Source organism: Clarias gariepinus, chromosome 21 (assembly GCF_024256425.1).
Source record: "Clarias gariepinus isolate MV-2021 ecotype Netherlands chromosome 21, CGAR_prim_01v2, whole genome shotgun sequence".
NCBI classification, from domain to species: domain Eukaryota; kingdom Metazoa; phylum Chordata; class Actinopteri; order Siluriformes; family Clariidae; genus Clarias; species Clarias gariepinus.
This window is the reverse complement of record NC_071120.1, coordinates 19,752,937-19,779,480: the sequence shown is the minus strand read 5'-3', so window position 1 is coordinate 19,779,480 and position 26,544 is coordinate 19,752,937. Positions and strand designations below refer to the sequence as shown.

At 33.6% G+C, this 26,544-nt stretch overlaps 5 protein-coding genes across 5 annotated transcripts; all 5 read right to left on the bottom strand.

The window, feature by feature from the left end:
- Positions 1-1,347: 1,347 nt before the first annotated feature.
- On the bottom strand, positions 1,348-2,281 carry LOC128509316 (C-X-C motif chemokine 11-6-like). The gene is made up of 4 exons (XM_053480995.1): positions 2,150-2,281; positions 1,926-2,052; positions 1,747-1,836; positions 1,348-1,621 (listed from the first exon to the last, which is right to left on the bottom strand). Exons 1-4 carry the CDS (start codon positions 2,205-2,207, stop codon positions 1,609-1,611), a joined length of 288 nt encoding a protein of 95 aa, XP_053336970.1. The 5' UTR covers positions 2,208-2,281; the 3' UTR covers positions 1,348-1,608.
- Positions 2,282-5,553: 3,272 nt separating this feature from the next.
- Positions 5,554-6,503, bottom strand: LOC128509315 (C-X-C motif chemokine 11-6-like). The gene is made up of 4 exons (XM_053480994.1): positions 6,384-6,503; positions 6,157-6,283; positions 5,975-6,064; positions 5,554-5,849 (listed from the first exon to the last, which is right to left on the bottom strand). Exons 1-4 carry the CDS (start codon positions 6,439-6,441, stop codon positions 5,822-5,824), a joined length of 303 nt encoding a protein of 100 aa, XP_053336969.1. The 5' UTR covers positions 6,442-6,503; the 3' UTR covers positions 5,554-5,821.
- Positions 6,504-11,533: 5,030 nt separating this feature from the next.
- Positions 11,534-12,461, bottom strand: LOC128509317 (C-X-C motif chemokine 11-6-like). Its single transcript, XM_053480996.1, has 4 exons — positions 12,359-12,461; positions 12,114-12,240; positions 11,931-12,020; positions 11,534-11,815 (listed from the first exon to the last, which is right to left on the bottom strand). Exons 1-4 carry the CDS (start codon positions 12,414-12,416, stop codon positions 11,803-11,805), a joined length of 288 nt encoding a protein of 95 aa, XP_053336971.1. The 5' UTR covers positions 12,417-12,461; the 3' UTR covers positions 11,534-11,802.
- A 3,221-nt stretch (positions 12,462-15,682) lies between these two features.
- Positions 15,683-17,009, bottom strand: LOC128509312 (C-X-C motif chemokine 11-6-like). Its single transcript, XM_053480989.1, has 4 exons — positions 16,891-17,009; positions 16,646-16,772; positions 16,463-16,552; positions 15,683-16,340 (listed from the first exon to the last, which is right to left on the bottom strand). Exons 1-4 carry the CDS (start codon positions 16,946-16,948, stop codon positions 16,301-16,303), a joined length of 315 nt encoding a protein of 104 aa, XP_053336964.1. The 5' UTR covers positions 16,949-17,009; the 3' UTR covers positions 15,683-16,300.
- Positions 17,010-25,083: 8,074 nt separating this feature from the next.
- Positions 25,084-25,918, bottom strand: LOC128509561 (C-X-C motif chemokine 11-6-like). The gene is made up of 4 exons (XM_053481337.1): positions 25,787-25,918; positions 25,542-25,668; positions 25,359-25,448; positions 25,084-25,238 (listed from the first exon to the last, which is right to left on the bottom strand). The coding sequence occupies exons 1-4, from the start codon at positions 25,842-25,844 to the stop codon at positions 25,226-25,228; spliced, it is 288 nt and encodes a 95-aa protein (XP_053337312.1). The 5' UTR covers positions 25,845-25,918; the 3' UTR covers positions 25,084-25,225.
- Positions 25,919-26,544: the final 626 nt, after the last annotated feature.

Genomic DNA, 26,544 nt, shown 5'->3' with positions numbered 1-26,544 from the left:
TCTTTTAACTGGAGCTACATTATCTAAGGTATAGCGAAATGTCGACTCTAAATATTCAGTCGCCTGATCAAGTTCTGTGGGGTCAGACGGTGATCTAATCAAAGTTGGGAACTCTGGGAGATTACTGATAAAACTCTGTTTGGTATTTGATGTGAATGTACGTTCATACGGTAGCGCGCCGCTGTGTGTACATTATTACTGTGACACACTTGAATTGAGACAAGATAGTGATCTGAGATAACTTCAGATAGTGGGATTGTGAATAAATTTCTTATACTTCATCCGAATAATATTATTAAATCTAAAGTGTGACCTGCTTTATGAGTGTGTCCTACTACACACTGATTTACTCCTACCGAGTCCAGTATGGACATAAATGCTGTTCCCAGTCAGAGGGTCTTCTGGATTCTCAAAATGAATAATAAAATCTCCAGCAATTAACACTTTGTCTATAGAAACGACCAGGTTTGAGAGGAAATCAGAGTACGGCCCTGGAGGTCTGTAAATGACAATTAGTGGAATTGACATTTTCAGATATTTATTTCTAAAATATTTTTAAAACTTTTTATAATTTTTTTCCAACCTCACAATTATGTCACTTTTTGTTGGTCTATCACTAAAAATACCAATAAATAAATTACGTTGGTGGTTGTAAAATGACAAAATGTGGACAAAGTTCAAGGGGTATGAATACTTTTGCAAAGCACTATGACTGTAATTAAACTAAATGTCATAGCTTAAAAGCAACTTTAAATACTTTAAAAAAAAATTTTTAGTTATAATCAGTGGTAAATCTTTGTGATGTCAAATATTTCTTACTTATTTTACAAATTCTTGATTAATTATTGTTTGCGTCTTTCCCACATTTTTCTTCATCCGCCTACACTGTGTTTACTATAAAGCTATTAAAAGACTTACAAGCTTAAGGGAAAGATTCAGTATAAATCAATAAACAGCTATCAATATTGAACTGAACGCCATCCAACATAACTGGTTAATTGATGTGTAAAATTCTAAATACAGTAGATTTTATAACAGCCGGCCACTAGATGGCGCATGAGACATTCAAGCTTCACTTAATAATCACTCATATCATACCCACCTATAGTACATATACAGTCACTGGGGTTCAATCAATGGTTTTGAAGAATAAAACTGATGTATGACATGACCTTATACATTTACCAGATTTCACCTCAATGGAACACCTATTGGAGAATTTAGATCTGTGAGACAGCAACACTACCTCATCACCAAGTCTATTATTAACTTATTATTAAAGCATAAGTCAATTTTCATATCAGTTCACACCTACGAAAAAAACTCAACAGAAATCTGATATTGAGCAAACATTTAAAACACTTTATTATAATTTAGTACTGTACTCTAAGTATACAAAAGCAATATGTTTTTATAAAAACATTTTACATTGAGCAATATACAAAAGTATCTTCAATAAATTAATTAGTGAACATATCTTATCATATATAAAAAACATTATGAAATTATACATAATTGTACATAATTACATATCTTACAACATTTACAATATTTTGTGCGAGCTTCCCGTGTTCTCGTTTTTCATTTCTGTTCAGTAATGTCAGACATTTACTCAGCACTTCTGTAAAAAAAACAAACAAAAAAAAACTGATTTTAAATATTAGCCTATCATGGACTTTCAGATGTAAAAACTGTTAAGGAAATATCATGATTAGATTGAAACAATATTCAATAAAGTGCTCTCACCTTTTTTCTAACATTGCACTGATGTATTTCTGAGTAAATTCAGATTTTGGATTCAAACATTTTTTCCCTGCACCGTTCTTCAGAGTGACACTACAGAGATAAATATGAAGTTAGATAACTCAATAGAAGAAAATGATGTTGTATTATACATTGTTATAGATGTTGGTTACAGAACTTACATGATTTCTGCATTTTCACAAGATGCACTAACAGGATAAAATTCTATCTTGTCAATACGTTGTAGACGAACTACATTGGCCAGAGGACCCTGACACAAACACCTCGATGAACTTGTCCTGGCCTGTCCTGCAAACAGATAACAATTGTATATTTAGAGTTATTACAATTCTGTTTAATCCTGTATAGCAGTAAAAGAGGTGCATATGAGGATAAGAAATCTTACCTTGTACATAAACAATAAGTAGACCAGCAAAGACAACAATAACTGCAGCAGACTTCATTTTCCTCTTGCTCTTGAACACACTCAATGCTCTGAAGATTCAGTGAATGATTTTCTTCTTGATGCTTGTTGATGATGTGAATGATTGAGTCTGGTCAGTCCTCTTTTATACACACAGAGTGGTGTTTCCCCGTGTCCCTGGCTTGTTTCACATCCAGTTGTACTTCCTGTGAATTTAACTTTCGCATTTCTTAGAAACGGCCTATCTGATAGTCAGCGGTGACTGAGGTCGAAGTTCATCACTTTGTTTGGGTTTTTACTTAATGGAGTCTGTAACTTTATTACTGAAGGTGACACATGGCAAGACTTCAAATCTAAATTCAATGCAAAAATTGCAATTATTTGGTGGTGTGAACAGAACTCTCTATTAATTATGAAATTTAATTTATGAGAAAAAACTCAACAACAAAAAAAAAATATATCACACATTAAGTTACACATTAGGAAGATTTACATTAGCTACAACTAACTAAGAACATTTTTTTATTGCTAATCTCTCAAATATGACTTTTACAGTTTTATAATCATATGCTGCTCAGCTTTTGTTCCTCCAGGTCCTCCAGTTTTCTCACACTGTGATATTTAAAAAAAGAAAGAAAGAAAAAACATACGGTATATTCTGAATGTTAATTCTAATGATTAACATTTAAATTAATGGATGGATGTTTCCCACCTCTGTATTTGATATAAATTAAGTTCTAAAAAACATTCTGAATTCTGAACATTCCCCCTTATCTAAATCATTCCAATATTTATATTATTTTATTAAGTAAAACTTGTCATTTTTTTATGCAGACTGAAAAGTTTTGCTCTGAATTTCATATTTATTTGTAACATTGCTGATTTCACTGTGGAAATTATTCGGGTATTTGTGGAGTAGTAGGATTCCAAAGAAAGAAGAACTGTTTCTGCTTCTGCAATTGTTAATCAAAGCAAGGAGAGTAAATGCATGTGCCTCCTAAAAGGCACAAATGAAACTGAAATGTCATAATTTCCCTTTTCAGTTAAAATAAACAGGATCATTAGATCTGCACATGTGTGTTCTGTAAACACAGTGTTCAGAATTTCATATAAATCATATAGCAACAGAAGTGAAACAACTTTGATAGTTTTTTTTTATCTATAGTGATAGATTAGTATTTTATTTTCCATAAATTCAAATATTTAATATATCACTTATTTTACAAATGCTTAATTAATTATTATTTTTCTCATTTTCCTACCTTTTGTTCTTTATTCTATATTATTCTATACTGTATTTACTGTGAATTTATAAATAATATTATGAAAGTGTGCATGCAGACATGTGACAAATTAGAGGAAAACCTGGGAGCTCTGGTATGTTACTGGGACATGTTACTGTACTGGACTGATTTTTAATCCACATGCACCCTTAGACAGAAGATTCAATACAGGTCTTTTAATTGATCTTTATCCTAGGATCAACCTAATGATGATGGGAGAGTGTGGTTTATGAGAGAACAGCACTGTGCAATTTACTCCAATTATTTTGTTTTAAATTCTATTTGAAAGTAAATTCACCATGTTGTGAAGTGCAGCTCCCAATGTTGAACTGAACACTATGCAACACAATTAGTTAATTGATGTGTAAAATTTTAAATAGATTTTATGCAAATACTACAGCCTACCACCAGATGGCGCCTGAGAAATTTAAGCTTCACTTAATAATCCTTCATATGATACAGTGGAAAGAACAACATAAGTTTAATTGATGTTTAAAACGCCAGCCACTATATGGAGTCTAAGACATTTGAAATTCACTTTATCCATCATATGATATCCACCTACATATACAGTCACTGAAGTTCACTAAGTGGTTTGATGAGGATGGAAAACTTATCTAACTAAAAAAACTTATCAGAACTATGATACTACAAATATTTAAAGTACTGTTATGTGCTGACTTAATATATCAGTCATTCTTGAGAACTGATACAAAACATGTCCAGCACATAATATAGATTTTTTTTTCTGTAAAATTTAGAAATAATTTATATTTTGATTACCAGCAATTTTATAACTTGAATCAACAAAATAATTTTTTTTCGCACCATATTTAAAATTTATATATATATTTATATATATATATATATATATATATATATATATATATATATATATATATTTATTTATATATATATTTATTTGATAGTGTCCCCACTAGACCAGAGAAAGTCCTGAACAAGGGTTGAAGTTTGTAAGTTGTTTAAAAAAAAAAGTACTAAAATATCTGGGAAAAAAACACTTATTGTGTTAAAATAAGTATGTATCAATTAATTCCTTACATTTTTAACACCAATTTTTTTATTTGCTAAATTTGTGTCCTGAGTTTCTGTTTTTATAAGTTTGATATTTTTTTATACTTTAAAGAATTGACATTGATACTGCTGTGGTCACAACCATAACATATCAACACCGCATATCCTAAATTATATTACATTTGGAGTGTTTTTTTATTTTTATTTATTTTTTTATTCAATGAATTTCAAGCAGATTAAATAATCATCTAGCAAATTATGCAAAAACAACCTGGCTCACATTTAAATTTTAGAAGTTATGATAATGATATTATAAGCATGATTCATTGCTTTAAGCTATCATGCTTCCTAAAACACAATTCGGTGATTTTAAAAATCTGAAAGCTGGATTTGAAAAAAGATTTCAATGAAAACTAGTTTAAATTAAAAATGTTTGAGATGTGAAAATTTATTCCAAAGTGTTAAATGCTGCATAAATGTTTAAAGTAAAATGTAACAGTTTTGTATCTGTAAAACCTTTGATATCTTTCAAAGATCTCTTCTCTTATAAATTACTAGAGGTTACCCGCGGCTCTGCCTATTGTGTGCGCTGTCACTGTAGAGGCTCTGCAGTCTGATCCGGGGTTTTAGGAACCCTAAGCTCGGCCTGACATACCTGTTTTCACCAAAGACGACGCTGCCTACTGTTAAATTCAGTGAGAACGCTGCCTACTGTTATATAGAGTGAATGCTTTTGACATAATCACAGTGTGATGTAAAAGTTGATGATGATGGTGCTGTCAGTGTGCAGTAGTGAGATACTGACAGCAGTACCAGGCACTGAGCAAAATAATAGACAGCGCTTTTAACATCCTTTCCAGTAAAGTTTTTCTTACTGCTAAATTCAGTGTTTTAATGATGTGTGTACCGCACTTTGCTAAATATCTCTACTCTGTGTACATGTGAGTGTGTGTGTGTGTATATTTGTAGATTTAGTATCTCTACTTCTGTTACCTTCCATTATTTTATTACAATTTGCATAAATTAATCTCAATGAAAAAAAACACCATAATTCAGATATTTGTACAGTAAAGTACTGTTATGTGCTGACTTTATTATAATTTAGTAGGTAAGTATACAAAAATATTCTTAAATATTGTTTTACTTTTAAAGTACATCCAGCAACATGAAATAATTCTAATAAATTAAACAGTAGACAAATAATATGAACCATTTACACAATATAAAAAACAATATATATAAAAGCATAACAAATAAATATACATAACATTTAAAACTTGTATACATGTTTTTACAACATTTAAAATATTTTAAGCTGCCTCTGTGCCATCTTCTTTCACTTCTGTTCAGTAGTTTCCTCAGCACTTTGGTAAATAAAAAACAAAATTTAAAATTAGATTTGTCTAACATGGGTTTTCATACAGTACATACACCTTTTTAATGAAATATCATGATAAGTTTGAAACAATATTTAATAAAATCCTCTCACCTTTTTTCTAAAGCTGCCTTGAAGTATTTCTGAGTAAATTCAGATTTTGGATTCAAGCATTTTTTCCCTGCACCGTTCTTTAGAGTGACACTACAGAGATAAATATGAAGTTAGATAACTCAATAGTAGAAAATGATGTTGTATTATAACTTGTTATGGATGTTATAAGTTACTGAACTTACATGATTTCCACATTTTCACAAGATGCACTAACAGGATAAAATTCTATCTTGTCAATACGTTGTAGACGAACTACATTGGCCAGAGGACCCTGACACAAACACCTCCTTACACTGGGCCTGGCCTGGCCTGCAAACAGAAGAAAATTGCATATGATTTTGAGTTATTACAATTCTGTTTAATCCTGTATATCAGTAAAAGAGGTGCATATAAGGATTAGAAATCTTACCTTGTACATAAACAATAAGTAGACCAGCAAAGACAACAAAAACTGCAGCAGACTTCATTTTCCTCTTGAACACACTCGATGCTCTGAAGATTCAGTGAATGATTTTCTTCTTGATGCTTGTTGATGATGTGAATGATTGAGTCTGGTCAGTCCTCTTTTATACACACAGAGTGGTGTTTCCCCGTGTCCCTGCCTCGTTTCACTTCCAGTTGTACTTCCTGTGGATTTAACTTTCTCATTTCTTTGAAACAGCCTCTCTGATAGTCAGCGGTGACTGGGGTCGAAGTTCATCACTTTGTTTGGGTTTTTACTTAATGAAGTCTGTAACTTTATTACTGAAGCTGACACATGGCAAGACTTCAAATCTAGATTCAATGCAAAATTTATAAGAATTTGATGGTGTAAATAGAAACTCTCTAATTATTATGAAATTTAATTTATGAGAAAAAAATCACTAAAGAAAAAAATATATCAGACATTAAGTTACACATTGGGAACATTTACATTAGCTACAGCTAACTGAGACCATTTTTATTGCTAATCTCTTACATATCACTTTTACAAATAGAATAATCATATGCTGCTCAGCTTTGGTTTGTGTGTGTGTGCTTGGTGGGTTTCCTCCAGGTACTTCAGTTTCCTTGCACAGTGGTATAAACTAAATTCTTAAAAATATACATATTCTAAATTTACCCCCAACAATGAACATTTTTGTTTTCCACATCTGGATTTCATACAAATTAAGTTCTAAAAAACATTATGAATGTTAATTTCAACCATACAGTAACCCTGATCTAAATAATTTTAATATTTTATATAATTGCGTCATCCAGATATTTCACATTTAAGACCTGGCTAAAATTAAAACTACTATAGATGAAGTAACTTAATTAATCTTTGAAGGTTACAGCTGTGTATGAATTTTAAAGCTAGGTATCTAAATTATATATTTATTTATTTTCTCCAAGTAAAACTTGTCATTTTTTTTATGTAGACTAAAAAGTTTTGCATAAAATTTCATAATATTTTGTTACATTGCTGATTTCACTGTGGAAATTATTCGGGTATTTATGGAGTAGTAGGTTTCCAGGGAAAGGAGAACTGTTTCTGCTGCTGCAATCGTTAATCAAAGCAAAGGAGAGTAAATGCATGTGCCTCCTGAAAGGGACAAATGAAACTGAAATGTCATTATTTCTCTTTTCAGTGGAAATAATCGGGATCATTAAATCTGCACGTGTTCTATAAACACTGTGTTCAGAATTTCATATAATTCATATGACAACAGGAGTTTAAATATACACATTTGTAGGGTTTATATAATAATAACGAATGACTGCCTGCATTCGCCACCAATAAATGTAGACATTTTAATGTAAACACAATGCCCAATACATTCTCCACCATTACTATGTAATGTTTAGCTCTGGGTCAGAGGTGTATCGAATCTGTAACAATTCGGGTTAATTTGATTAACTGAATCAAAATTTTTTATCTACACTTTGTCAACTACAAGTTCTGCTTATCACGTGGCCAACGATTATAACACAAAATCTAGCATTTAGCAATTATGAGCAATGTAACTTAAGATCTGGGCAAATGTTTAGACTTTAAAATACATGACCAAGACAACAGTTCTTTATAAAGAAACAAGAATTAATTTGATTAATCTATGACACATGAAACTACACTACTTTAATGCACACACACACACACACACACACACACAGTTTGAAAGGTGAAAATTAATAAAGTTATTTTACGTAGTACTGTTTACTAGATCAACAAAAGTCACAAGAGAAAGTCTTGAGTTTAATCTTAGTGATGAAACGAGTTCAGTGATGGATCACCTCCAGCGAAGGGAATCATGGTGTTGCTGATTGTTTGGTGCGCTGTGGTAGAGATGACGTCTTTCCGGAAAGCCCTTCGGTGAGGCTTTGGTTGGCAGGTTACTGATGGCTGCACTCTGAAACTTCTCCCGAGGGCTTCTTTATTGCGGGACTTTGGAGTTCTGGCACAAAGTCTTTTTGAGAGTTGTTGAAGAGCGGATGACGCCAGCAGTGGTGGCGTAGCGCCTGCAAGGGCGGAAGCCTGAGCTGCTTGGAAGAGGTTGTAGGTTGCAGTAGTAGATGTTAACTTGACTTCAAGCGTTATAGACTTCCTTAGGGTTTTTGTCCCTTCGGGGTCAGTCCGTCCCACGGGTGATTGGTCCAATTGGATGTGGTTGCGGGGCTTAGCCACGCCTCACGTGGTTCCCCTTTCGCGCATACCTTAGCCCGGTGTTTCGGCTGTCACGTGGGGCCCATCTGGTTGGAGTTTTTAATACCTTTTATAAAGTGATTTTGCATGAGCTCAGTTCATCCTACCAATTTCCGTGTTCACCAACGTTCTTTGAATAAAACCAGCTTTAGTTTGATATCAAACATTACACATCTTACCCATTCATTCCTTCCATTATCTAATAAAAGGTTTTTGTAAATGCTGATTACACCTTTAAAGTTATGCAGAATAATTAAACATACATACAGGAATAAAACATACTGAGTAAATATATGTATATGCGTTTTGCCCTACTGGCACACTTTAAAGATGGTTTAAAATAGTGTCCATGCTGTATGCCTCTTTGTTCATTGAAAGGCATGTGCTCTGGAGAGTGTCAAAGTGTGACTTGGTGACTTTGTACCAGATGTTTCACCTGCCAGTGCCCAAACCCCAGCCACTGGAAACAGTGCCGGTCCCAAGCTCGGGTAAAATGGGAGAGTTGCATCAGAAAGGGATAATATCAAGCTTGTATGTACAGACCGGATGGCCTGCTGTGGCGACCCCTTGCCAGGAGCAGCCAAAAGAACAACAACAACATGTGATACAAAACATGTTCAGCATATAATATATTGTTTATCTGTAAAATTTGAAAAGAATACATATTTTGATTATGATCAAAGTTTTTTTTTATCAAATATTTTTCAATCCTACTTTTTTAGGATTTAATTTTACTTTGACACAGTGTACACTAGATCTGAGAAAGTCATTGTGCAGAACAAGGGTTCACTATTTTAATTTTCTAAAAAAAAAAAGGTGTTAAAATATATGGAGAAAATATTCACTTATTGTGCGATAATGTGTTATTTTTAAAACTAAGGAAGGTTTTTAGTCTAACTTGTGCAATATTTTCTTAGTTCGAGCAATCATGTTTGCACTCTACTGATCAGGATCCAGGTCCCACTTCCCATATATCTCATATAATATTGTTATATTTATTATATTTTAGTGGAATTATATTTTGTTTATTCTTATGATTCTTATTGCTTATGATCTCTGAGAGCTACCAAACAAACTTAGTTGTATCACTACAATGACAAAGTCTCTTTATCTTTAAATAAAATAAGTACATATTAATTAATTAATAGCTGGCAAAATTGAATTTATAAAAGTTTTAAACAGTTATGTCGCGGGTATTGCGGCAGGCAAACCCACAGACAACTGCTTCATGGGTTTCTAGTCAGGCAGGCCCACGGCCACCCTCACATGCAGGAAGTACCAGGGTGTGGAGTAGTGATGGGAAGTTGGAATCATTTTAGTGAATCGGTTATTTGAATCTCGTTCATCAAAATGAACAAATCTTTTTTTGAGTCATTTCGTTAATTTGATCAGAAATAAATAAAAATGACCCCAATACGTCTACATACACAAATTTTGGTTATAGTTCCAGTTATAAAAATATTACAATGTAACTAAGGACATATTTTAATAAACAGAATGAACAGCTCACCTCCTATACCTTCCAATCTGAGTCGTTTGTTCTTTTGAATCTATTGCACTGCATAGCGTCTATGGGAGTCACGTGTCAAAAGAACGAACGACTCGAAACTCGAAGACTCACTAGCACAATCGTTCAATACTGTTTCCTGCGTACTGCACTGTATAGCGTCTATGGGAGTTACGTGTTAAAGAACGAACGACTCGAGACTTAAAAACTCATTGCTGAGAATTGTTCAATACTGTTTCTTGTATATAACATACGGAGGTTTTGCGATGCTTTGCGCAAACACGCCCAATAGAAAATGACAGATCACTCTCCGAGACGACTCGTTCATCTGGGTCATGTTTAAGATTCGCTTAAAAAGAATCACTAGTGTGGAGCGTTGCTCTGGCATAGGAAAACTGAAAAGAAAAAGAGAAAAACAAAGGGAAAAGAAACCAAAAAAGAGAAAAGGAAACTGAAAAGAGAAAAGGAAACTGGAAAAAAATGAAAAAGAAAAGAGAAAATTATAGGTTAATAAAGAGGGATTAACCCTGTCTGGAGGGAACAGGAGACTTTATTATATATGTTATGTTTGCCCTTTGTTACATTACAAGTTTTGTGTTTAATTACAGAAATAATCCCACGTTATCTCCGAAGCGGGAAAAGCCTCCCGTAAGTGAAGCTGCATCAGGGCTCTGTAAAAAGAAAGGAACGCTAGAATAACGCGCTATCCCCCCACATAGTTACATAAATCTTTTCTTTTTTTTTTGCTGAACTTCAACACAGTCAGACATTTCTAAAAAAAAAAAAAAAAAAAAAGTATAAAGCAATCGTTTGGTCAACCAGAACCAACCACAAAACGCTGTTTGTTCTACTGTTTAACCTGTTTAGCTGCTCACTGTCTTGTAAGTTTGATCATTGTTTTATATTTTAAAGATTTTATGTTAATACTGCTTTAGCCACAACCAATTTCTAGCACATTAAATACTCATCTAGCAAATAATATAAAAACTAACTAGCTTCCACATAAATTTTTGAAGTTAACTGGCATAATTTGAAATTTTGTCAATACCGTCAGATGTAAACACTGTCAGGAAATACAATCTAATGGTGGTAATTTATTGTGTGACAGAGTTGACAAATACATCCAATGTAGGTTTTATTTTACTACTTAAAATACTTTTTGCATTTTCTACAGCTAAAACCCACCTGCCATGCATTGCAGCAGCCGCCCGCTGCCCAAACAAACTAACTGCATTCAACTTGTGCTGCATTAATTTTTTTAAATAATTATATGACAGTTATTAAAATATAAATTTTTCAAGTCAATAAATATGTCTAACATATTTGTCTATAACATCTAATATGTCAATATAATCCTGTAATAAACAAAAACGTTACAACTGGGAGGTTGTTCCAAAACAGGGTTTTATAACCCATACCTGACTTTATTATAATTTAGTACATGTACAGTAGGTAAGTACTTTACATCCAGCAATAACGAAAAATAGGTCTCTAATACATTAAATACATATCATATATACATTTATGACAATACAAAAGCATAAGAAACAAATATACATAACATTTAAAACTTATATACATTTTGTACAACATTTAAAATATATTAAGCTGCCTCTGTTCCCTCTATTTTCACTTCAGTTCAGTAATGTCAGACATTTACTCAGCACTTCTGTAAAAGAAAAAAGAGAAAATAGATTAAAAAATTTTGATTTGTCTATCATGGGTTTTTAAACATTTTAAAAACTTTTTAATTAAATATAATGATTATAACAAAATTGTCTCACCTTTTTTCTAACAAAGCACTGATGTATTTCTGAGTAAATTCTGATTTTGGATTCAAGCATTTTTTCCCTGCACCGTTCTTCAGAGTGACACTACAGAGATCAATAAGAAGTTAGATAACTAATAATAGAAGTAAATGATGATTTATTGTGCATTGTTATGGATGTTATAGTTAATGAACTTACATGATTTCCGCATTTTCACAAGATGCACTAACAGGATAAAATTCTATCTTGTCAATACGTTGTAGACGAACTACATTGGCCAGAGGACCCTGACACAAACACCTCGATGAACTTGTCCTGGCCTGTCCTGCAAACAGATAGAAATTGTATATTTATTATATTTTTATAACATATTTATTATAGTTATTACAATTCTGTGTAAACCGAGCAGTGAAAGAGGTACATATGAGGATTAGAAATCTTACCTTGTACATAAACAATAAGTAGACCAGCAAAGACAACAAAAACTGCAGCAGACTTCATTTTCCTCTTGCTCTTGAACACACTCGATGCTCTGAAGTGAATGATTTTCTTCTTGATGCTTGTTGATGATGTGAATGATTGAGTCTGGTCAGTCCTCTTTTATACACACAGAGTGGTGTTTCCCCGTGTTCCTGCCCCGTTTCACTTCCAGTTGTACTTCCTGTGGATTTAACTTTCTCATTTCTTAGAAACGGCCTCTCTGATAGTCAGAGACTGAGGCAGAAGTTCATCATTTGTTTGGGTTTTCACTTGAAGTCTGTAACTTCAAAAACTTCAAATCTAGAGTTAATGCAAAATTTGTGAGAATTTGATGGAGCGATCATAAACTCAAATGTTAGCTACCCTGATAGTAAATGTGATGGTCTCATATCTGGGTCTTATTCTTGCTGTCAAATCTGATAAGGTTGAAATTTATTAGCAATTCTAGTTAACTTGTAGCTGTTTAATCTTAAACTATTAGTTTATAATAAATATCACAGTCATGTGCTGCTTGTAAATGGAGTGATTATTTATTCATTATATAAGTAGTGTTTTTTTTTACTGAGATATAGTCGTTAGCCATTGCACCTTCAGGATTGGGGGTTCAAATCTCACCTCTGGTCTGTGTTTGTGTTTATTCTTGGTGTGTTTCCTCCAGGTTTTTCAGTTTCCTTGCACAGTCATATAAATTACAGTAAGTTGTAAAAACAGTACCAATGTTAACCCCAATGGTCAACCTTTAAATTTAAAACCATGTTGGTATTAAAACTATAGATGAAATAACTTTATTAATCTTTCCAGTTTGTTTATGCATTTAAAAGTATCAAAACTATTTATTTCTATTATTTTCTCCATGGGAAAACTTTTCATCCTTTTATGTGTAGTGAAATGTTCTGCTCGGAATTTCCTGTTGATTTGTTACATTGCTGATTTCACTGTGGAAATTATTTTTGGTTGTAAATTCGTAGAATTCCAGAGAAAGGAGAACTGTTTCTGCTGCCTCAGTGGTGTCATCACAGTGGAGGAGAGCAAATGCATATGCCTTCTAAAAGGGACAAATGAAACAAAAATGTCATTATTTCTCTTTTCAGTGGAAATGAACAGAATTATTAAATCTGCACATGTGTAATTAAACCAAATATCATAGCGTAAAATCAACTTATTTTACACACATGCTCGATTAATTATTATTTAAAAAAACTAAAAAAGACCAACACTGAAATACAAAATAGCCTGTTTAATGATTAAACTATTTCACACTGTATTTTAAGCATGTATGTGCTCTCTGTACCAGAGAGTGAAACATGTCCAATCTGTAATGAGATCATTCAATGTATGTTATTGTCTTCTTTTTTTTAAGGGGTCGCCACTGTGAATCATCTGTCTCCAGCGAACCCTACTCTTCTCTCACACCAACTAACGTCATGTCCTCTCTCTGTACATCCATTAATCTCCTCTTTGTTCTTCCTCTACACCTCCTGCCTGGCGGTTCCAACCTCAGCATCCTTCTACCGATACAGTATATTCACAATCTCTCCTCTCCTCTAAACATGTCCAAACCACCTCCATTTGGCCTCTTTGACTTTATCTCTAAAACATCAAATATGGGTTTCCCCACTGGCAAACCTATTTTTGAACCTATCCATCCTTGTGACTTCCAAGGAGAACCTTAACATGTTCATCTCTGCTACCACTAACCCCGTCCTCCTGTCTTTTCTTCAGTGCCACTGTCTCTAAGCTGTAGAGCATCACTGGTCTCACCACTGTCCTGAACACCTTTCCATTTATTTTCGCTGATACTCTTTTATTACACAACACAAGTTTTCCACCTATTACAACCTGCCTGCACAGACCTCTTCACCTCCTTTCCACAATGCCCATTGCTCTGGACTGTTTATGCTAAGTACTTAAAATCCTGCACCTTCTTTACCTCTGCTTCCTATAGCTTCTCTGTTCCACTTGAATCTTTCTCATTCACACACATGTATTCTGTTTTGTTGCAGATAACCTTTATTCTTCTGCTTTCCAGAGAATACCTCAGCCACACCAGATTTTCTTCTACCTGTTCCCTGCTCTTGCTACAAAGGCCACAATGTCATCTTCAAACATTATAGTCCATGTATACTCCTGTCTAACCTCACCCTGTCCATCACCAGAGCAAACATGAAGGGGCTCAGAGCCGATCCTTGATGCAGACCCACCTCCACCTTGAACTCTTGTCATACTCACATCTCACCACTGTCTTACAGCTCTTGTACTGCACTGCTCTAACATACTTCTCTGCCACTCCAGACTTCCTCATACAGTAAAATACCTCAGCTCCTCTCTGCACCCTGTCATACGCTTTCACTAAATCAATGCAACTCCCTAGTACTTTCTCTGTACCTCTCCAACAGCAACCTTAAAGCAAATACTGCGTCTGTTGAACTCTTTCTAGGCATGAAACTATATTTCTGCTCACAAATGCTCACCTCTGCCCTTAATCTAGCTTTCACTACTCTTTCCCACAAATTCATAGTATGGCTCATCAGCTTTCTTCCTCTAGTTGCCACAGCTCTGCATATCTCCCTTGTTCTTATACAGTAAATCAGCGCCAATATACTTCTCCTCCATTGCTCTGGGATCCTCTTACTCTCCAAGATCTTGTATGTCATCAGGACCAACTGTCTTCAACTTTAATGTCCTTCTCACCTCACACTTTTTTTTTGCTACTTCCTGCCTAACAACAGTCACCTCTTCTACTCTTCTTTCTTTCATTTTTCTCATTTAACTCTTCAAAGTACATCCTTCCATTCCTATCACCTTCCTGGCACCTGTCAGTACATTCCCCTCCCTACCTTAATCACTCCATCTCTATCTCTCTACCTTGCCAACCTACAGATCCACCTCTCGTTCCTTACAAAGGGCACTATGTTTAGCCTTTGCCACCTTTACCTACCTTACGCTGCTACCTACCTTACTCTTTCTAACCTTTTTAGTCTTTTCAGTGTCCCACTTCCTCTTAGCTAACCTCTTTCCTATGATTTCCACCTACATATACAATCACTGGGGCTCAATGAATGTCTTTAATGAGGTTAAAATCTCTCAACTCATTTTTATTTGTATAGCACTTTAACAACAAGAATGCCCCAAAGTGCTTTACATAAATGATAAAATACCATGAAAATCTAATAAAATAAAATAAAATAAAAACAAGATAATAATAAAAAACAATGATAGGACCTTTACAGTCACTAGATTTTACCTTAATTGAACACCTATTGGAGAATAGTGTGTGTGTGTGTGTGTGTGTGTGTTTCTTTCCTTCTACTATTCAATTCAATTTTATTTGTATTGCGCTTTTAACAATTGTCATTGTCGCAAAGCAGCAATTGTCGCAAGTTTGTATGGAATGTGAATGTGTATGAATCAAAATGGTCACATAGTCCCTGATGAGCAAGCCGAGGGCAACAGTGGCAAGGAAAAACTGCCGGAGATGGCAATAGGAAGTTGATGTTAATATGGAGTCCAGGTAGTTATTATTATAATAAGGTAAGAGGATTACTATGTTAATTTCTTAATTTCTACCATCCTTAATTTCAATCACAGTTAACACCTACCAAAAAAAAACTCATAAAAAATCAGATATTTATAAAGTAATACACAGTAATGTGCTGACTTTATTATAATTTAGTAGATAAGTAAACAAAAATATTTGTAAAAAAAATTCAAAGTTTCTTTAGAAGTACTTTACATCCAGCAGTATACAAAAATAAGTCAAATAAATTAAACAGTAGACATATCATATGAACAGTTTGTAGAATATAAAAAACTTTACAGGCATAACAAAGAAATATACAAAATGTATATCATTTTTTTACAACATTTAAAATATTTCAAGTGAGTTGTCTCTGTGCCCTTTTCTTTCACTTCTGTTCAGTACTGTCAGACATTTCCTCAGCACTTCTGGAAAAGAAAAACAGATTTAGAAAAAAAATTATTTGTCTATCCCTGGATTTTAAATAAACATTATTGATAAAATATCATGAGATATTAGATTGAAACAATATTTAATAAAATCCTCTCACCTTTTTTCTAAAGCTGCCTTGAAGTATTTCTGAGTAAATTCAGATTTTGGATTCAAGCATTTTTTCCCTGCACCGTTCTTCAGAGTGACACTACAGAGATAAATAAGAAGTTAGATAACTAATAATAGAAGTAAATGATGATTTATTGTGCATTGTTATGGATGTTATAGTTACTGAACTTACATGATTTCCACATTTTCACAAGATGCACTAACAGGATAAAATTCTATCTTGTCAATACGTTGTAGACGAACTACGTTCGCCAGAGGACCCTGACACAAACACCTCGATGAACTTGTCCTGGCCTGTCCTGCAAACAGATAGAAATTGTATATTTATTATATTTTTATAACATATTTATTATAGTTATTACAGTTCTGTGTAATCCTAGCAGTAATAAAGGAGCATATGAGGATTAGAAATCTTACCTTGTACATAAACAATAAGTAGACCAGCAAAGACAACAAAAGCTGCAGCAGACTTCATTTCCTCTTGCTCTTGAACACACTCGATGCTCTGAAGATTCAGTGAATGATTTTCTTCTCGATGCTTGTTGATGATGTGAATGATTGAGTCTGGTCAGTCCTCTTTTATACACACAGAGTGGTGTTTCCCCGTGTCCCTGCCCCGTTTCACTTCCAGTTGTACTTCCTGTGGATTTAACTTTCTCATTTCTTAGAAACGGCCTCTCTGATAGTCAGCGGTGACTGGGGTCGAAGTTCATCACTTTGTTTGGGTTTTTACTTAATGGAGTCTGTAACTTTATTACTGAAGCTAAGACTTCAAATCTAGATTTAATGCAAAATGTATAAGAATTTGATGGTGTAAACAGAAACTCTATATTAATTATGAAATTTAATTTATGAGAAAAAAATCACTAAAGAAAAAAATATATCACACATTAAGTTACACATTAGGAACATTTACTTTAGCTACAGCTAACTGAGACCATTTTTATTGCTAACCCCACCTTTGGATGTCATATAAATTACATTCTTAGAAACATTATGAATGTTAATTCCAACCATACAGTAACCCTGATCTTAATTATTCCAATATTTTATATAATTGAGTCATCCAGACATTACACATTTAAGACTATAAATTAAAACTACTATAGATGAAGTAACGTAATCTTTAAAGGCTACAGCTGTGTATGCATTTTAAAGCTACTGTATATATTATATTATTTTCTCCATGGTAAAACTTGTCATTTTTTCATGCAGACTAAAAAGTTCTGCTCTGAATTTCATATTATTTTGTTACATTGCTGATTTCACTGAGGAAATTATTTGGGTATTTGTGGAGTAGTAGGTTTCCAGGGAAAGGAGAACTGTTTCTGCTGCTGCAATCGTTAATCAAAGCAGAGGAGAGTAAATGCATGTGCCTCCTGAAAGGGACAAATGAAACTGAAATGTCATTATTTCTCTTTTCAGTGGAAATGAATGGGATCATTAAATCTGCATGTGTGTGCTCTATAAACACTGTGTTCAGAATTTCATATAAATCATATGACAACAGGAGTTTAAATATACACATGTTCATACATAAATTGTAATTAAACTAAATGTCATAGCTTAAAATCAACTTTGAAAGTTTTTAAAATGGTTAGTGATAGGTGTAAGTGTTGGTAAGGTTAAATATTTAATAATTATTTTACAAATGCTTAATTGATGATTATTTCTCTTAATTTCCTATATTTCATTCTTAATCCTTCTATACTGAGTTTAATGTGAATTTATTAAAGACTTACACTGAAAGGCATACACTGTTTTTGATAAAAAATACTGTGCACTGGATTTTAAGCATGTATGTGCTCTTTGCCCCAGATGGTACAAGAGCACCAGCCACTGGAAACAGAGCCTGACCCAAGCACGGATAAAACGGGAGAGTTGCGTCAGGAACGGCTTATACCAAGCTTGTGTGTGCGGACCGGATGGTCCGCTGTGGCGACCCCTTGCCAGGAGCAGCCAAAAGAACAACAACATGTGCTCTTTATCCCAGATAATAAAACATCTCCACCCTGTAATGAGATTATTTAATGTTTATTACTGTAATTTCAGAAACGATATTTCTGGTAGCTCTGACATGTTACTGGGACGTGTTACTGGACTGTTTTTTCTGTCCACGTGCACCTTTAGAGGGAAGATTAATTACTAATCAATACAGAGTTCTTCTGACTGATCCTCTTTTTAATCCATTTTGTGAAGTACAGATATCAAAGTTGATCTGAATGCTATCTCAAAGTGGGAAGTACAGTACAACATAATAAGTAAACTGATGTTTAAAATGCTAAATAGAGTTTATACTGTACAAATACTACATGCGACTACATGCGACAAATACTACATGTGACTTTTTCACTTAACCCCTTATATAATATCCACCTACAGTCACTAAAGCTCAATCATTAGATAAGGTTAGATGAGGATGAAATTGGCATATGACATAGCCGTTACATTCATGTTTCTTATTATATTATTATTAATGGAATAATCCCGCCCAATTTTTTCCCTAATTTAGTTGTGTCCAATTTCTCTCCGTCACTAGGGGGCGGCAATATCAAGGCTAGCCCTGCCACTCAGGGCTTAAGCTCAAGTTCTATTATGTGCTGACTTAATATATCTGTCATTATTGGGAACTGATACGAAACATGTCCCGCATATAATATTGCCACTATCTACAATAATGTACTCATTGTTACTCAAGGCCCAGGTTTAACTAATTTGAAGTACTTATCATTAATATTGCACTCAGAGAGATACATAATAAACCCTTGCTATATTTTACCATGGCCACTGCGCACAGACCCCCCGGGTCATATGTCGATTTTCTTAAAGAGTTTGAACCTCTGCTATTAGACCTACAGGTTAACTCTGACAAAATGTTGAAAGTAAAAGATTTTAACTTTCATGTATGATGCTAACGACGCTTTAGCACTCGCATTTATGGACTTACTAAATTCCTTTGGGGTTAAACAAAATATATAAATGGAGCAACTCACTGCTATAATCATACGCTAGATTTAATTATATCCCATGGTATGGATGTCTCTAACATAGAGATTTTACCTTAAAGTGATGATATCACAGATCATCACCTCCTGATATATACTCTACCTGTAGAACAGATTAGCTGTGTCTCCCCACGTTATCGATTTCGTTAAAAATATGAATTCGACCAAAGACAGATTTCCAAGTAATCTGCCGGATCTGACCCAATTTTTTATTAGACCCCTAATTGCAGACGATCTAGATGAAGTGACGCATTATTTTTACCAGTACATTAGACACTGTTGCTTCTATCAGATTTATAAAAGTCAGAGATAAATCACTTGCACCAAGGTACAATAGTCATACTCGCGCCCGAGCAACCCGTAACCTCCGAGCGAAAATGGAGAAAAACTAAATTAGAAGTTTTTAGAATTGCGTATAAGAAATGCGTATATCTGTGCTATAGACAGGCTGTAAAAGCAACTAGGACCGAGCATCTGAGCCAACTGATAGCAAGAAACCAAGACAATCCCAGGTTCTTATTTAGTACAGTGGCTTGCCCAACAAAACCTAAGATGCCTGCAGAGAGTATCTCAACACAGTTGAGTGAGAAGTGAAGAATGAATGAAAAACAATGAAAAAATCAACAGTATCAGGAAGAAAATAACAGATGTTCAACCTCTAATACTGTAGTTTTTCATGATCCAGTTCAGTCTAAAGCTTCAACACCATATTTTATGTTTTATGTTCTGATATGTCGTTGTTGTCGCATTGTCACTTTGTTGTTGCTCGTTTTGCACATTTGCACGTGCACTTTATGTTGTTGTCAGTTGTCTGGAAAAACCTGTAGATAGTCTTTTAGTTAGTTAGTCTTTTTTTTTTGTTGTTCATTTATGTTGTAATTTATGTTAGGAATATCTGTCTTGTCTCTGCTAGCCAGCTAACTAGGCCTCCTAGCTAGCTAGTTTAGCTTCCCTGTTAATTTATGTTGTAAGTTTATGTTGCATGTAGCACCTTGGTCCTGGAGGAACGTTGTTTCGTTTCACTGTGTACTAACTGTATATGGTTGAAGTGACAATAAAGCCTACTTGAACTTGAACTTGAACTTCACATTTAGATTTTCAGTGCTTTACAGGTATAGGACAGTAAGAGCTGTATAATGTTATCACCTCGGCTAAATCAACAACGTGCTTGTTAGATCCAATCCCAACCAGATTTTTAAAAGAAGTGATGCTTACGATTGGAGAGCCACTTCTAAACATTATTAATTCCTATATATAGGTCACGTCCCTAAACCTTTAAAGTTGGCAGTTATTAAGCCTCTTCTTAAAAAAAATCAAATTTAGATCTAAATGAAATACCAAATTACAGACCAATTTCAAACCTTCCATTTATATCAAAAATATTAGAAAAGGTAGTATCAGCTCAAATGTGCACATTCTTGCAGGAAAACAATATTCTCGAAAAATTTCAGTCAGGTTTCAAGCCCCATCATAGTACAGAAACTGCACTAGTTAAAATTGCAAATGACTTATTTTTGCCTTCGGACCAAGGCTGCATTTCAATACGAGTCTTACTTGATCTTAGTGCTGCATTCGACACTATAAATCATAATATTCTCATAGATCGCTTACAAAATCACAGGTATTCACGGACAGGCATTAAAATGGTTTAGATCATACCTGTCGGATCGATACCATTTTGTAGATCTAAATGAAGAACCGTCTGGTGTAATGCCAGTGAAATATGGGGTCCCACAAGGGTCAGTTTTAGGACCTCTGCTGTTCTTAATATACATGCTTCCCTTGGGTAACATCATTAGAAGACATGGGATTAGTTTCCATTGTTATGCTGATGATACGTACTGTAATTATATATCTCAACAAAACCAGACAAAATACCCAAGTTGTCTAGATTAACTGAGTGTGTCCAGGACATAAAAGATTTGAGGACCAATAACTTTCTTTTACTAAATTCAGATAAGACAGAGATATTACTTATTGGCCCAAAAAACAGCACACAACAGCTCCTACAATTTAGCCTGCGTTCAGAAGGATGTACTGTTACTACCAGCTCGACAGTAAAAGATCTGGGCGTAATATTAGACAGTAACTTGTCCTTTAAAAATCATATCTCCAGTATCACAAGTACAGCCTTTTTCCACCTTAGAAATATTGCCAAGCTTAGGAACATCCTATTCGTATCTGAGGCAGAAAAGCTAGTTTATGCATTCATGACCTCCAGACTGGACTATTGTAATGCATTACTAGGTGGTTGTCCTGCATCCTCTAATTCTCTCCGCCTGTTCTGTATTTTTCTACCCATCCTGAGGCATCTGGAGATTGTGTCAGCTTTAGTAGACAAAGGTCAACCCTGCGAGGATCCTGAGGCATCCAGAGAAGGACCAGCTCCAGCTGGATTCTGCTTCATGATGGTTTGGAGCTATACATGCTGTTCCTGTGCTCCCAGTGATCCAGACCCTATCTGCCCTTTGCACCTACTGACTCTTCCCTATGCTGAACTGGACTTCATGTTAATTTAAAGAATTTCTGTTATATTAAACTTTCAGCGGCATAACACACATGATGTTATATCATCTCTATCTGTTATCACCCAGATGAGGATGGGTTCCCTGATTAAGTCTGGTTCCTCGCAAGGTTTCTTCCAATTGCCATCTCAGGGAGTTTTTCCTTGCCACTGTTGCTGTCACCTTTCACTGTAAAAAATAACGGCAGCTGTGGTTGCCAGAATTCTACCGTAAAAAATATGGTAGCACCATTATTGCACTGTAAAAAAAAATTAACTGTAAATTTTACGGTAAAAAAAAATGGCAGCTGTGGTTGCCAGAAGTTTACTGTAAAAAATATGGCAGCAATGTTTTTGGTTGTACGGGATTGCACTCATTATACTGTATATTTTACAGATTTTAATATTTTTTTTACGGTTTATAACTGTCTAATTAACATGTTTATGTTGTTATAAAAACAGTTTATTCTCGTCAAATTCCAGGGTTTACATTGTAACAAATACGGATTATAACCATGTTTTTTACAGCTCAAAACTGTCTAATTTAAAGATTTATATTGTAATAATAATAATGGTTTATTTCCATCTTTTTTTACAGCTTAGAACTCACTCACTCTCACTCATTGTCTATACAACTTTATCCTGTATATTGTGTGTGTGTGATCCTGGAGGTGGAAGGCGACAGTGCTAACCACTACACTACCATGCTTGCTACACAATTGCTATCGTTGTTTTTTTATTATGAATAACCATAGTGAATTCATTCAGCAATTCTGTGAAAGCATCATTTTATCACACTAGCTGGGAGCTAAAAGAGATAGAAGTTACATTGCTAAGCATTCGGGTTTTACTGTTAAGAAACTATAAAAAGTCCTTTTATACTAGTTGATGAATACAAACCTAAATCAAATGATCAAAACCCATTAAAATGTATTCAAGACTCAGACATCAGCATGGTCCCATGTATTTTTAATGAAGACAGCAAAACAATATTTAAATTCTCAACATCAAATATACAAGTGTCAGGGTGGACATTTTTAAGCGTTTTGGGCAGACAATCTAAGCATATAATTTTATAGAAGGACTTTTATTACAACTCTACACAAAAAATTATTTTGTGTAGCACATGTTAAAATTGTTTATGTCCTCTGTCCTTCATTGTGGTTTTTAAGTGCACACTGCACCGGGGTGTTAAATGTAATGGGTTTGTCACAAGGTGGGCAACAACAAACACGGACGAGGTCTTACAGAAAAGGGATAATTTTACTTAGGGAAGAAAAAGTGTTAAAGGAGGGTAGAAGGGAAAAGGGGAAGGAAAGGTGTGCACGTCCATTTCTGGCAACCACAGCTGCCAGTTTTTTACTGTACAATTTACGGTTTATTTGTAAAGCGTAGAAAAATCTATTAAAATCCGTAAAATATACAGTATAATGAGTGTAATCCCGTACAACCAATAATGTTGCTACCGTATTTTTTATGGTAAATCTCTGGCAACCACAGCTGCCAGTTTTTTACCATAAAATTTACGGTTTATTGTTTACAAAGCAGATATTTTTCTGATTTTTAAACTATCAACAAAGGTTTAGTAAAATATAAACTGAGCCTTCATGATATTAGTAAGAAATACCTTCTCTGAGAGTTTCCTTTTTATAAATAGAGTATATCATAAATTTTACTGCAATAAACCAAATTTTCATATGTTTATAACTGTTCAATTTAAGTGTTGGCCTGCTTATCAGAGACATTTTATTCATCATTCATTCATTCATCTCATTATTATCTAGACACATTTTTCTCACACATACACGCAAAATTTTTCATTTTCTTCTGCTTTGAGACAATGATTTTTGTTAAAAGCACTATATAAATAATTGAATTGAATTCATTAATAAAATGTTTTTCTGTAAAATTTGAAAATAATTCATATTCTGATTATGATCAATTTTATAAGCTGAGTCAACTCAGCATAACAACAACAAAAGAAATTCAATTCTACTTAAAAGGATTTTATTTTACTTTGACATAATGTCTCTACTAGATCTGAGAAAGTCCTTGTCCAGAACATTGAATAATTTAATTAAAATAAAAAATTATTTTTATTTTCTAAAAAAAACTTTTTAAAATGTATAAAAAAAAATATTTGTGCACTACTGTGTTATTATTGAAACTAAGGAAGAGTTTTAGTCTAACTTGTGCAATATTTTCTTATTTCTAGCAATCATGTTTGCACTCTACTGATCAGGATCCAGGTCCCACTTATATTACATATAATATTGTTATATTTATTATATTTTAGTGGAATTATCTTTTGTTTATTCGTATATTCCTTATTGCTTATGATCTCTGAGAATTACCAAACTAATTTTGTTGTATCACTACAATGACAATAAAGTCAGGTTCTTGTAAGTTTGATCATTGTTTTATACTTTACAGATTTTTTATTTTTTAGCACATTAAATACTCATCTAGCAAATATTGCAAAAACAAACTGGCTTCCACATACATTTTTAAAGTTAACTACCATAATGTGGAATTTTGTCAATACCGTCAGATGTAAACACTGTCAGGAAATACAATCTAACGGTGGTAATTTATTGTGCGACAGAGTTGACAAATACATCCAAAGTAGATTTTATTTTACTACTTAAAATACTTTTTGCATTTTCTACAGCTACCACCACCTGCCATGCACTGCCGAAACAAACTAACAGAATTTTAGTTTTATATACAGATGTCAACACAATCAGATGTTTAATGCTATTAAAAGGTGCTGCATAACTTTTTTTTAATAATTATATGACAGTTATTAAAATATATTGTTTTTTTTTTAACTGTTTTAAGTAAATAAATAGAATTAAAGTTTATCTTTTCATGTCTAACGGTGTTGACAAAAATCTTGTAATGCACAAAAATGTTACAACTGGGAGGTTGTTCTTTATTATAATTAGCTTTATTATATATTGACTTTATTATAATTTAGCACATGAAGGTAAGTATATTCCAATCTTCTACCATTTCTTTCTTCTTTAAAAGTACTTTACATCCAGCAATACCAAAAAATAGGTCTAATACATTAAACTAAACAGTAAACATATTATATGGACAGTTTGTACAATAAAAAAAAACCCATAAAAAACAAATATACATAACATTTAAAACTTATATACATTTTGTACAACATTTAAAATATATTAAGCTGCCTTTGTGCCCTCTATTTTCACTTCAGCTCAGTAATGTCAGACATTTACTCAGCACTTCTGTAAAAGAAAAAAGAGAAAACAGATTTTAAAAATTAGATTTGTCTATCATGGGTTTTCAAACATTTAAAAAACTTTTTAATTAAATATTATGATTAGATCATAACAAAATTGTCTCACCTTTTTTCTAACAAAGCACTGATGTATTTCTGAGTAAATTCTGATTTTGGATTCAAGCATTTTTTCCCTGCACCGTTCTTCAGAGTGACACTACAGAGATCAATAAGAAGTTAGATAACTAATAATAGAAGTAAATGATGATTTATTGTGCATTGTTATGGATGTTATAGTTAATGAACTTACATGATTTCCGCATTTTCACAAGATGCACTAACAGGATAAAATTCTATCTTGTCAATACGTTGTAAACGAACTACATTGGCCAGAGGACCCTGACACAAACACCTCGATGAACTTGTCCTGGCCTGTCCTGCAAACAGATAGAAATTGTATATTTATTATATTTTTATAACATATTTATTATAGTTATTACAATTCTGTGTAAACCGAGCAGTGAAAGAGGTACATATGAGGATTAGAAATCTTACCTTGTACATAAACAATAAGTAGACCAGCAAAGACAACAAAAACTGCAGCAGACTTCATTTTCCTCTTGCTCTTGAACACACTCGATGCTCTGAAGATTCAGTGAATGATTTTCTTCTCGATGCTTGTTGATGATGTGAATGATTGAGTCTGGTCAGTCCTTTTTTATACACACAGAGTGGTGTTTCCCCGTGTTCCTGCCCTGTTTCACTTCCAGTTGTACTTCCTGTGGATTTAACTTTCGCATTTCTTAGAAACGGCCTCTCTGATAGTCAGCGGTGACTGGGGTCGAAGTTCATCACTTTGTTTGGGTTTTTACTTAATGGAGACTTTATTACTAAAGCTGACACTTGGCAAGACTTCAAATCTAGATTCAATGCAAAAATTCATAAGAATTTGATGGTGTAAACAGAAACTTTATATTAATTATGAAATTTAATTTATGAGAAAAAATCACTAAAAAAATATAGTACACATTAAGTTACACATTAGGAACATTTACATTAGCTACAGCTAACTGAGAACATTTTTATTGCTAATCTCTTACATATCACTTTTACAAATAGAATAATCATATACTGCTCAGCTTTGGTTTGTGTTTGTGTCTGCTTGGTGGGTTTCCTCCAGGTACTTCGCTTTTCTTGCAAAGTGGTATAAATAATTATTTTTAAAATATATATATATATATATATATATATATATATATTCTAAATTTAACCTAAACAATGAACATTTAAATTGATGGATGGATGTTTCCCAC